General features: G+C 37.9%; 1 protein-coding gene across 4 annotated transcripts in view; it reads left to right on the forward strand.

Annotated features, from left to right (window-relative positions):
- Positions 1-2,203: 2,203 nt before the first annotated feature.
- LOC126259832 (OCIA domain-containing protein 1-like) overlaps positions 2,204-12,929 on the forward strand; it is a 60,172-nt gene continuing 49,446 nt past the window's right edge. For all 4 annotated transcript variants that reach the window (XR_007546564.1, XR_007546565.1, XM_049956876.1 and 1 more), the window contains exons 1-3: positions 2,204-2,342; positions 2,436-2,559; positions 10,228-10,408. Coding sequence is in view for 2 of the 4 variants with exons in the window: in XM_049956876.1 (XP_049812833.1) it covers positions 2,241-2,342; positions 2,436-2,559; positions 10,228-10,408 (407 nt within the window). In the remaining 2 variants the exon portion in view is untranslated. The remainder of the gene's footprint in view (positions 2,343-2,435; positions 2,560-10,227; positions 10,409-12,929) is intronic.

Raw genomic sequence — 12,929 nt, forward strand, 5'->3', positions numbered from 1 at the left:
ACTGGTTTGCAAATATTGCCCCTCCCTCCTATCCACACACACACACACACACACACACACACACACACACACACACAACCTGCTCCAGAAATGAAACTATGTTGCTGCTCTTGTTGTTGCAGAAGCTGCGAAATTTTACCTGCTACCACTGTGATCACTTTTATCGTAAATAAAATGAAAACACACTGAAATCGAATGGAGTACAGCAGCAATTACTCCACGATAACTACTACAAAGTGCTATTGGTTGGAAATACCGCCATCAGGGAGCAGTAACGGAAGGAAAGTGGCGAACAAAGTACAACCAAGTTCAACTTTTTGTGGCATGACAAATGTTGTGTCTCTTAAGTTGCTCCAATACAAACTGGAAGTTCACACATGCGACTGCAGTATGTCACGAGCTGTGGCGACACTTTTTTTGCGTGACGAAGCGGGCTTAAGATTGTACAACAACTCGATGTCAAGTATATTTGACGGTAGCTATGTGGTTCACTCCTACTACCCATCTTGCAGACGGATGTGACCTGTGCCTTTTACTAAGAACTAGCATGGTTTCTTGTTCGAGGGGCGGATCGTAATGAGAAGAGAGGATAATTCAGCAACAAAATCAATACAGTATCCTGTCACTTCACCTCAAGCCACCGTCAGGTTTCTCGGGAAGAAGGTTTTGATGGCTGAAGTCATTCGTCCGTTGTCGATCAAGTGAGCCCACGCCCATTCCCTCTCGATATGCGGCCATACGCAGATCTTCATATTTCATTTCGTCATGGTTTCCGTGGTTGATTTCAGTTATGTTTTGTTCGTTAATTGTTATAAATTGTTTCGTTTCGTTACTTCTTTTGTTAAAATGTATAATAAATGATGAAAGATTAATTGAAACAGTGAGACAGGAGACTGAATTATACGACATGAGTGCACTAAATTAGTTGCCCTGTACTACGCTTAAAAGTGGATTTTTATACATACCACTATGGCATTTAATATTTAACAATGAAATGGATTGCAGTATGCTTTCAGGTTGTAAAGTGAAAAATGTATTGTAGCTAGAATCACATTGATTAGTACGTCGAATTTATGTATAGTTGTCGGGCATTTGTAGCATTTGGTAACGAAGTGGACTGAAACCATCAGACACTGCAAGTTCTTTGCTTAAATGTTTGATTGTGGCGGACTTATTTTTAGTAGCTCTGGATTGTGTGCAAAACAGTTTTGCAAGCATCAGGGGTCAATATTTGTGTGGTTTCATCAGCTAACCCAGTAGCAGTACAAATAAGACACTCGAACTGTTAAAATCTTCATACAAAGCTTAAAGAAAATCTATAAATCTTGAAGGGAAAGGTACTGAGGGAGATACGACTATTGCACAAACGTTTGCATTGGCCTAACAACTAAACTTAACCTTAAACAAACCAATATTTCACGGTGATGGCAGCGTGTAACACTGTGTAACTTTTAGTGAGTCTGGTTGCAATTTGGCGTAACATATAAAAAAAAGAAAACTGATTCTTCGACTTTCTAAAATATAAAATCCAGATTCCTCCTCCTCGAACTCATATTTTTCAGACCTTCAAATGTTTTTGTTTTTTGCACTTCTGTCTTCCTCCTCAAATATGTATCCTATCCCTGCAAGCTGAAAAGTATTTGAATCGAATAACAGTAATTTTTGTACAAATGTGAACTCTGTGTATATGAACTTTGTGCACCTCGCGCGTGAAAACAGTTGAACGCAATTCCCGCGAAAAAATCAGCTGCGGACAGCTATGCGAGCTGATATCACATGACTTGAGTTGGCTTGTCGCATGGAGGTATACCTCCATGGCTTGTCGTGACTGCTCTGACAGCGTCAGCCAGTATGAATCGGTATAATTACTGTTACATTTTCTATAGCTGTAAGTGTGTGAAAGATTTTTGGATGAATAAAGAAATAAATGTTATATGTTGACAAATAGAACGCTATAAACATTGTGGTTTGAGAGACCAACATTGCATGAATTTGGGTTATATGCGGGCAATAGCTAGTTCACGAGTATGATGTAACAATTGTGAAACTAAAAATGACAGGTATTCGAAATGCCTACGTTAATGAATATAATAAAATTGTAAAAACCAATTTGTAACTGCAACAGCATTTGATGTTGGCTGCCTTGGATTGTGCGTACCAGCCAGAGATCACTAATATAAACTTATTTAGTAAGTATCACTGATGTTATGTGAATGGGAACCGGATTGTAGATTGTAAACATGGCAGCGCCTGTAGGGATTGATGGGCTGGATCCACCGCAGAATCCTGATACTCACGGAGCTTCTCATGGCAGGCTTGATCCCCAGTTTTCACCTCAGATGGCAAGCCACCACATATGTGAAATAAATGAAAGTGACATTTTGAATTGTTACTTTATTGTTAGAAATTCAGTGTTATTGTTTGCTTTATTTTAGCCTTACCGGCTTACGATGGAAGAAGTAAGAGTACTAAGACAATGCAACCGAGATAGTTTCTATCAGAGATCGTTACCTTTCGCAACAATTTTGGGTGGTACAACCTATTTAGCCGTGAAGTCAGGTGAGTGTAATTGTCAAGAGTGTGTTCAGATGAAGTAAACAATAGTGTTGTCACATCACGAGAGAGAAAATATTTGCTGTAGCGCCTAAGGAAAATACTGTCATTGGTAAAATAAAGCAGTTTTTATCAATTTCGTAACAGTTTCGTCAAGTTACATCATTGTGAATGTGAGTTTACTTCGTAGTCTAAAACTATCAGAATGTTCTAGAAACTAACATAGATTATTTTTATTAATTTACGCATACAGGGATTATCTTACAATGCTGTAGGATTTGCCATAATAATAATAAAATGAAAATAATTAGCGCGAAATACACAGGGCCTACCCACAAAATGTAAAAGTATGCTTTTATGGGGGTAGAACAGGTTGAAGGGCGTGCTCTTCTTGAAAGAATCATCCAGCATTTGCCAGATGTAATTTAGGGAAGCCTATGTCAGGATGGCCGAAACTCTACTGTCGGTTATGAGGTCAGTTTCAAAACAGCTGCTCTCCTTCAGTTTGTATGGTTCCTATTGTACAGGTTTTTTTAAATTTATTTATTTAGTCCTTCAAATCCTATATGTATAGAATATATACAAGGATATTGGACATGTTTAGGTATTTACAAGATAAAATACAGTATGTATTGCAATCCTAAGGACTAGATATTGAAGTAATTTAGCAAAGATTCATACATAGGTACAACAAACATTACAGGCAACATACAAAGTAGAATGTTAATAATGCATCTTTATTTTTGTTGTTCGGCTCTCATATATTCTGTCAGACTGTAAAAACAATGATCAATTAAATATGCCTTTACTTCAGCCTGAAAACTACAGAGTTTACCTATTGATTTAATATGGTTAGGTAGCTTATTGAAAATCTTTATCCCAGTATGTAGTGTGCCTTTTTGGCACAATGATGTTCTCACCTGTTTCATATGAAGGTCAGATTTTTGCCTTGTATTGTGTGCATGTATATCTTCATTTTTTAGTAAGATATCTGGGTGTCGATCGATATATTGTTTGATGAAAACTGATGTTTCGTAGATAAAAATGCAAGGAAGAGGAAGAACTGGCAGTTTTTTTAATTTGGGTCTGCATGATTTTGTATTGTTTACCCCTTCAATAATTCTTAGTATTCTCTTTTGCATCCTGAAAAGTTTAATTTTGTTGTTGTATTGCCCCAGAAGATGATGCCATATTTAATTACAGAATGCACATAGGAGTAGTATACATTTAACAGGCTGGCTTTGTTGCAAGAAGTTTTTAAGATCCGTATTATGTAACAGGTTGTGCTTAGTTTTCTTTGCAAATATTCAATGTGTACCTCCCATTTTGTGTTGTTCTGGAGCCAGAGTCCCAGAAATTTAGTGCTGGCAACACTTTCAAAAACTCTGTCCCTGAGTTCTGTTTCTATGTTTGGGTGGTGTCTTCCTTTTACATTATAGAAATTCAGTGCTACTGTCTTTTCTTTGTTTATAATTAGCTTGTTGTTGCTGAACCACTGTTCTACACTGTTCATTGTTTGGATAGTGGAGTCTTTTAGTTTTTCTTCTGTTTTACCACTAATAAGGAAGCTTATATCATCTGCAAATTGGAGGGTAGTTTGGCAATACTTGTTGTACATAAGATCATTGACATAGAGGAGAAACAGAATGGGTCCTAATGCTGATCCTTGAGGGACGCCATATTTCACATTTTCATATCCTGAATAGTAGTAGCTGATTTTGTTATGGTCAATATGTTGCACTTCAACCACCTGTTTGCAACCACATAGGTATGTCTTGAGCCACTCATTGGATATACCTCTAATTCTTAATTGGTCAAGCTTCTGCAGCAGGGCATTATGGTCAGTGACGTCAAAAGCTTTAGATATCTCAAGACATATGCCTGTCACAAACTCACTTGCATCCAGTTTAGTATAGATTTCATTAAGAAATTCAAATATTGCACTTTCAGTTGAATAGCCTTTCCTGAAGCCATGCTGTGAAGGAGAGAGAATTTTATTTTTATTTAGGAAATCAGACAATATCTTATAAAAAAACTTTTTCTAAAATTTCTGAAAATACAGCCAGTAGGGCTAGTGGTCGATAATTTGAAACACATACTGGATTTCCTTTTTTGAACAGTGGTTTTAGTTTTGCTGTTTTTAAGCATGAAGGGAAGGTTCCTGATACCAATGAACTGTTGCAAAAATGTGTCAAGGGTTCAACTAAGGCAAGACAGCATTTTTTAATAATTGCATCTGGTATTCCATCAATTCCACATGAGTACCCTGTTTTCAAGGTTTTTGTAACTGATAAAATTTCTTCAGTATTTGTGTGTAAAAGGAACAAAGATGTAGACACATTTCTCATTGATATTCCCACAATTTGCTCTTGACAACTTACAAACATAGTTTTGCTCTTCATTACTGCACAGATCAAGTACACTTGCTGGCGACTCCAGAACCTTAAACGTGCTTCAATAGCCTAACTCCAATTTGTCCAGAAACCTGACTCTGTGCCCATAAACATACTGGTATGCCTCATGCTTGTATTTGTACTTGTCTTCATTTCCTCCTGTTAGTCAGCTGGAAAAAACTGACTCAGCATTCTCCCTCGTCCCATAATGAGTAACTCAGGAGAATGACAATACATTACTGACCTCCACTAGAGAACTCAATAGGCCTACATGATTTTCTTGTAAAAACTTTGTAATATGGCAGTGTGTTGCAGTTATCTCCTTTCATCATTAACCAGTACTCTGAGTCCACCATGTAGTCCTTTAGTCTGTGGTATGCATCACTTTTGAAGTCTGTTTTAACTGCTTTTTATTATATTTTAATAATGTGATTCAGCTCCTTGGGCTATTTAAAATACAGTTTTTTCCCTGATGGAAAAAGCTTTTGATGTTTACTTGTTTTCCTTTGGTGAATTTAAGTCTGAACTGGTTCCTGTTCAGTGATTATGTAGAGAACTGTTAGCGAAATATTTGGCAATGTTTTTTCTGATATGGACACAGATTGATTCATGTACTCACTTGGTACAATAAGGATAGCCATTTTCAACTGTTTTATTCAGTGAGCCTGACTGATACTTCTAGATAGTTATTATTCTTAATGTACTTTTCCTGCAGTTTAAAAAATGTTTCCATGTTTTTTATCTTCGATCCTAAGAAAAGAATCACATAGCTAAAAATACGGTGTATGTAGGCACAATATGAGTGCAAGACATTGACTCACAAACTGATGGTAGTACGGTAGAACCCGACAAGCAATTACTGATTAGATACTGTTTACTCAATAGACTTGTAGTGAAGAATTCCTTGAGCATATATAAGATGATAGAAAATGAAGTAGCTATAGTTTGATAGGTTACATCATCACAGATGTCAGCTTGATCTTACTAATAAAACCTAAATCTCGTAGAAACTGATAGCACATGAAGGAGTAGTTAGGATAGGCCGACTATTCTTTCTGTAGAATTGAATAACTTGGTTGCTTGCTGTTAGGGGATCCACAGTTTGTCTGGCATTTACCAAAAGGGGTGTGTGTGTGTGTGTGTGTGTGTGTGTGTGTGTGTGTGTGTGTGTGTGTCAATGTCATACATTGTAATTGAACAAGACAATAAAAGTTCTGATAAATTAGATAAAGATCTCCGATAGATCGAGATGACAGTTAGTCGTCCTCCACTGAAATGCTGCACAGAATCTGCAGAATCACTGCCACTGCCATGGTTAACTTGCATTTCTTCCCTTAGCAGATTATCTTCACTCCCATCTATGCATTTGTTACTCTGCATGTCTTAAAGTCATTTACAATTGATGCACTGGATACGCATGTGCAAGGGGCCTGAATCCATTATGTAATTAGCGATAGGCCTACTGAAGGCTTCATCAGTTTACCAGTAAGTGTCATGGCTTGACCACCTTAAAGTAACTAATAGGTGTACAGCTGCTTCAGATCTTTAAATGGCTCATTCACCAATGCATCTAACACTTCTTGTTATGAAGTCGTGCCTCCTGGAATGATGACAAGATCTGTGTTCAGTTTTAGTATTCCTGCTTTTACTGTGGGTGTCAGATGCCCCTTGAAAGCATCAGGGATCCACATCTTAGCCTTCTGGTCCAGTGCTCCAGACTGTATGGAGCCAACCTGCAACGAACTTGTTAATGTATCCTTGAAATGAAATAAGACACCAGGCAGCAGCTTTTCCCATTTCAATAATTTTGAAATGTCCACTCTGTGGGCCACTGAAAGTTTTTGTAATTGGCTTCACATTTTTCAAACATTCTTCTTTTCACCACTTCCTAAAATTGGCTTATGTCACTCCACACTTCCTTGAAGCTGCACAATTGTTTGTTCTTTCTGCATGGTGAAAACCATGATTTTGAAATTTGCATCATAGCAACACCTGTTGAAAAACTTTATTTTAAACTATGTTGTTCCACGCTACGATCTATTGCACACTTTACTATGTGGTTTAGAGGTGTGATGTCCAAAGTAAAATATTTGTCTCGACAAACAATTAATGCTATCATACCACAATGCTCTAAGTGCATGTATAAGTTCAAGGCTAAAGTAGTAGATGTAGCACAGAGTAGACTTATGGCTTAATGGAAGCTCAATGTTTATTTTGTCACGAAAAGAAACTCGACATTATGTGCCATGACTGCAAGAAGACCCCCGACAGCTGGGTGTGATATTTCAGGAAATAACCTTGTCTTGAATTCAGAGATATATGTTTATTCATAAGTAGTGGTGATTTTACTAAATGAGCACAGACTGCAGGCAACAATACCTAAAGGGTAAGAAGCAAAAGAGTCATAGGTGCATATGGCCTGAAAGTCTTTCCAATGAAGGTATACCCACTCTAAGGCTGAGTTAAAAGATCTTTAACAGTGCAGATTTCAGTGATTTAAAGTGCACATGAGAACACACCAGGGAAGTTGGAACATTCTGTCTGTACTATTGTTCTAGCTCTGCACTCAAGAGAGCGTTGAGTGTGATGCACCATTATATGGTAGACCTTTGCACTACCAAAGGCATGTGTTTCAGAAGGGAGGCACAGTCACCTGCAGTAAGTGCAGATATGCCTTGTTGTGGGGTATTGTGGAAGAATGATTGGTCACATGATGCTGTTAACAATAATCCTTTCCCACCCATCAATGCTGAACCAGTATTGATGGTTCGCTGCCACCAGGCCTGGGGGATTCTGTGTAGTAAATATGTGGGTTTTATGAAGGTTGACGATATTGCCCTTTGTAAAGATAACCTCATCAAAGAACAGGATGGTTGACAGAAATCCCAGCATAATGGAGGCCTGTGCAATAAACCATCAACAAAACCTCTGCCACAGTGGCAGGTCTGTACTTAATAAGGGCGGCATTCATTGTAAGTAATATAGATAGTGGCAGTTGTCGTGGGAAATGTTCCACACAAGTGTCTGGCTGACCCCAAGCTGGAAGGCCACCTGTCTATGATCACTGTTAAATATCTTTTGTCTCTACCTTAAAGTCAGTGTACCTCCTTTGGAATGCAATCCCGGCCTTATTCCCTCAGGTGTCATTTTCTGCAGTTTGGCCTCATTTTGCAAAAGCACCCAGTATACACGTATTAAATCTACTGTACATAAAGATGTTATGGATCTATTGAACCCACAAGTATCGGATGTTGGCTTTACCTTCCTCAGCTAGTCTGGGTCAGGGCCAGTGGCACTCACTGTGCTATTTATCTACTGATGGTAGGTTGGCATTGTGTCAATTTCAGGTAGCAAATGGGACGATACTTTCATGTAACAGATGAGAGATGAAAATATAAATTTCTAGCATTCTCTTCTTTGCTGTTGTCAAAAAGTTTGACTTTTTCCAAATATGTCATGAATTACAAGGTTGTGGCTATGTTGGGACCTAACAGTACAGCTTCAGTTGCAGCAGCTGAATATTTGTAATAAATATTTCCACAAATATTCAGCTGCTTTTTAAAATATGTCACAATTTACAAGGGTGTGGTTAAGCTGGGACAGAGACAGATTAAATTTATTATCGTCATTTTCACAATTATTTGATCGCTTTTTTGCCAAGTATGTCACAAATCGAGGCTGTGGTTGAAATGGAATGTGAGGGTTTGGTTGTGAGTTAGCAAGCAAATAAATGTGAAAGCTAAAATACCTCATTCCGGTGACACAGATCTGTAGCTTAACCCAAGGCCGAGATTAGGTTAAAATGCAACAGTTTTACTCGCACAAAATAAATTTAAAATCTGTGTTGTGACACAAATTTGAGTATTTCGTCCAAATATCACAAATTAAGAGTTTGTAGTTAGTTTGGGACCTAATACCAGAGCTTAAATTAAATTTATAATCTTAGTTATCAAAATATTCGTCTGTTTATTCCTCTTGTGTTAAGATTTTGGAGGTTGTCGCATATTCACATGAGAATGTGACAATATTATATGAAACACGCCGTCTGCTCACTGCTCTCTCATTGGCTATATAGACCCAGTAGGTAACACACCCTCTTTCTTCCCATTGGGAAATACGGAAGCGTCCGATCCCGCCCGTCTGCTTTGACCCATGATGTCACAAATATGGCGGAAAGACCATAAACCACGATTCCAATATGGTGCATATAAAGTCATTACATACAAATTAGGACGACGAAAATACATCAAAAAACAAACACACACACACATTCCACAAAAAGCCTAATGACACCAATGGGACAAGCGCGGGAAATAGGGGTTTTTTTGGTGGGGTCAAACTAAATATAAACAAATTTCGACACCCACCCAAACAAAACCACGCAAAACGACGAAAAAAACCGACATCACAAAACTCCCCAAATACCACTAAACACAATATCATCTGGAATCAGACACGTTCCTGGATCTATATAGCTCAACAGCAGCTCCCGATCTCAAATTGGGATCGTTCACTTCCCTTAACCTGTTATCCTTAAGACATCTCCACATACAGCCTTTCCTGGTCCGACACGCCGGAACTTTAAGTAAGCCTCATTTCTTCACGACATACTGAACACTTCACGACTTCATCCAAAAATCTGAATAGTTGAAGAAATTTTATTAGAGACAACTCACTGTCCCCCATCATAGCCGACAACCGAAAACTGTTGACCCTGTCAGTCATATCCAAACCTACCAAAGACATAAAAAAAGCAATTTACCAAAATTCACACACGACGCCACACTCGCAAACCCAAACCAAAAACATCACTTAACACACCACCAGAGAGCACCACCGATCGCATCAAAATGACACCTACTAACACGCTACTCTCACAAACTAAATTACGCGCCGTCATGACGTCACACACCACAACAGCCTTACGTCACGTGTTAGAGCCGACGCGTGGGATCGGACGCTTCTGTCGTCCCTCAGAGTTAGCGCTGACAACATTGCTGCACTAACTATTTAAGTATGCTACAGCCCTGGTCTAGACATTTACTGCTTTCCTCTAATGTTGCTTATAGAAACTGACTGAATTTGAAGAGTGAGAATATTTGAAGAGTGAGAATATTTGAAGAGTGAGAATATTTGAAGAGTGAGAATATTTGAAGTATGTTTTCTATTGTGTACATATAGTTGCTAAAATTGGACAAAAAATTGTATCATATCCTCCATTCATTTCTACTACATAACAAAACATACCTGTAACTATACATACTACTTCCCGTGTTTGTAGGTTACTTCAAGGCTCACCCTCGTTTCGGTGCCACCCCAAAAGTCATTGTGGCAGGCCTCTTGGGTTATTTTGTGGGGAAAGTATCATACCAGAGCAGATGTGCTGAGAAATTGATGCAGCTTCCCAACAGTCGCATTGGAGAGGCTCTAAGGCAAAGGAAGAGACAAGGAAATCAAGAAATGTGAGGACAGGTTTTAACTGTAATTTTTACAATATACTAATTGGATAAAAAATATACTGTAATTTTGAGCATTAGTTTGCCGTACAATGATAAACCATTTCTAATGATGACTCACCAGCTTGTTATTATAAGCTCATTATTTGTTTGATGTTTTGTGTACTGTTGTACTATGCCAGTCTCTTTAATTATACTTCGAACTGTAGTACTTGCTTCTAAATAGTGCTCTCTAACACGAGGGCAGAATTAAATAGAACTAGGGGGAAATAATGGGTTGTATGTGTGAATAAAGTGTCCGGTACCATGGACTGACAGATATGTGTAATCTACAAGCAATGGTGGGGGGAGGGGGGGTTTATGGTCACCATTCCATGTAATTTGATAAATTACATATGTATTTTGAGTCATCTACATGTAAAGCCATATTTTGCTAACCAGTGGCCACTGTGAAGTGCTTGGTAGAAGATAATTTCCATTGACCACAACTTGGGATTTCTTCCTTTCCGTTCACATAATAGAGTGCTGGAAGAATGACTGCTTGAAAGCTTTTGTGCATGCTGCAGTTAGTCTTATTTTGTGTTATTGCAGGCCATACAAGAACAGTGTATATGGGGCTGTAGTACATGTATATTCATTGCTTCATGCTTGTTCTTGAAACATTGTAAGCAGACTGCTTTCACAGATTAATTTCTGTTACTCTCTTAGACTGTCTATTAGTTCAGGTTTTTCAGCATTTCTGTGATGTTATTGTGTGAGCCAGATAATTGGAAGTTAGAGATTGAACAGTTGCATGTAGATGAATTCAATTTAATGTAACATAACTAAAGAAAGGGAGAGTAGCTATATACACAATAAGTGGAGTGAAGTCACAGGCCATACACCACAGTGAATACCACATTGACCACCTAATTTGAATGCTGCACTTCAATAATAGACTTGGAAATATACAGTACAACAGTTCTGACAATCTGTAGTAACAGCAAAAAGGCATAAAGGAGTTACTAATAATACTTAGTTGAAATAACTGAGAAACGATGGTATGTGGTGATTTCAATAGAGAGTTCACCTTAGATAGTTCTGATCAAGGATACCTGGAGTTACGTTCGTGTGACTACCTCAATAACATTCCCAACAAGAATGGGACATAGTGCTACAGTGACTGATAATTTATTTGTCAGTATGTCTTTACTGAAATAGATGTTAGCCCCATAATATGTGGTTATTTGTTGATGATGGTCAAATGGCAACTATAAAGCATTCTCATCAGTCATGTTAAAATAAGAAAGGAAAAGGAAAATTTCACAGATTTCTAAATGGTTACTTAGTTTCACCATTAAGAGTGACTTAATGCCATGAAAAATTAGTAGTAATTCACTAAGGATACACAGTAGACAAATTTATTTTCTAAAGATATTATTACAACCTTATGAACCCAGTTATTCCTCTGCAACATGTGAGGGGCATTGCAGTGGAAGCAAAGAGAAAGCTTGGTTGATTTATGGGATGAAAATACCATGTACTAGAGAGAGAGAGCTTTATTCAGTGCAAAGGGCTAGCTCTAAGTAAGGCTTAAAAATACATTACAAGCAGCAGTATTGTAGAATTCTTCAGTGTGTTCTGAAAAAGCCATACACTATATACTGTCCTCAAAAAATTTGAAATTAAGACCAAGGCAAAGACAATTTGGACATGAACTTAGCAAGGCAAATGATATTAAAGTGCCAGATAAGTATAGCAGTGAAACAAATGGTATAAAATTAAAATCATTGGCTCCTAAACTCTTCATATCTGTAGCTGAAAACACAGGAATAACAAAAATATGTCCATCAAAAGCAAACCCCATTGACTTGTTTATGTAGGCAATCCATACTCCACCATCAGAGATTAGTATTGCCAACTCATCGCTTTGAGAGATCATGAAAATCATTGGTCTCAAAAAAGTAGTTACTTTTCTGTGTGTACTGGTATCTCAGTCAAAGTACTAATATCTTGGGCTGACTTTTTTTGTGTAATCCTTGGGTTAACTTTGTAATGAGTCTGAGTCAAGGTGCACTTGCTGGAAGAGTGAAGTATGCGCTACAGCAGTATACAAATGTGGAGATAAGCAGCAGATCTCTAATAATAAGCTGAGCATCTGACCTCTAATTATAATTTTCACCTGCCTCAAGATGACTGGGTGTTTGTGTTGTCCACATCATTTCATCATCATTCATGAAAGTGGCGAGATTGGACTGAGCAAAGGTTGTGAATTTGTACAGGCACTGATAAGCGTACAGTTGAGTGCCCCACAACCCAATCATCATCATCATCTAATTATAAACCAATATCCCTCATTCCATGTTCTAAAAAGTTTGAGAAAGTAGCTCACAGCAAACTATTAAACCATCTTTCTGAGAATAACTTCTTTACAGCAGCTCAGTTTGACATAGGAATGCAGTGTATGATGATGAAAACTCAATTATGGAAGAACTAAGCAACAAAATTTATCTTGTTGGAATTCTGTGATTTTCCATGTCCTTTGATT

This window comes from Schistocerca nitens, chromosome 5 (genome assembly GCF_023898315.1).
Source record: "Schistocerca nitens isolate TAMUIC-IGC-003100 chromosome 5, iqSchNite1.1, whole genome shotgun sequence".
NCBI lineage: Eukaryota > Metazoa > Arthropoda > Insecta > Orthoptera > Acrididae > Schistocerca > Schistocerca nitens.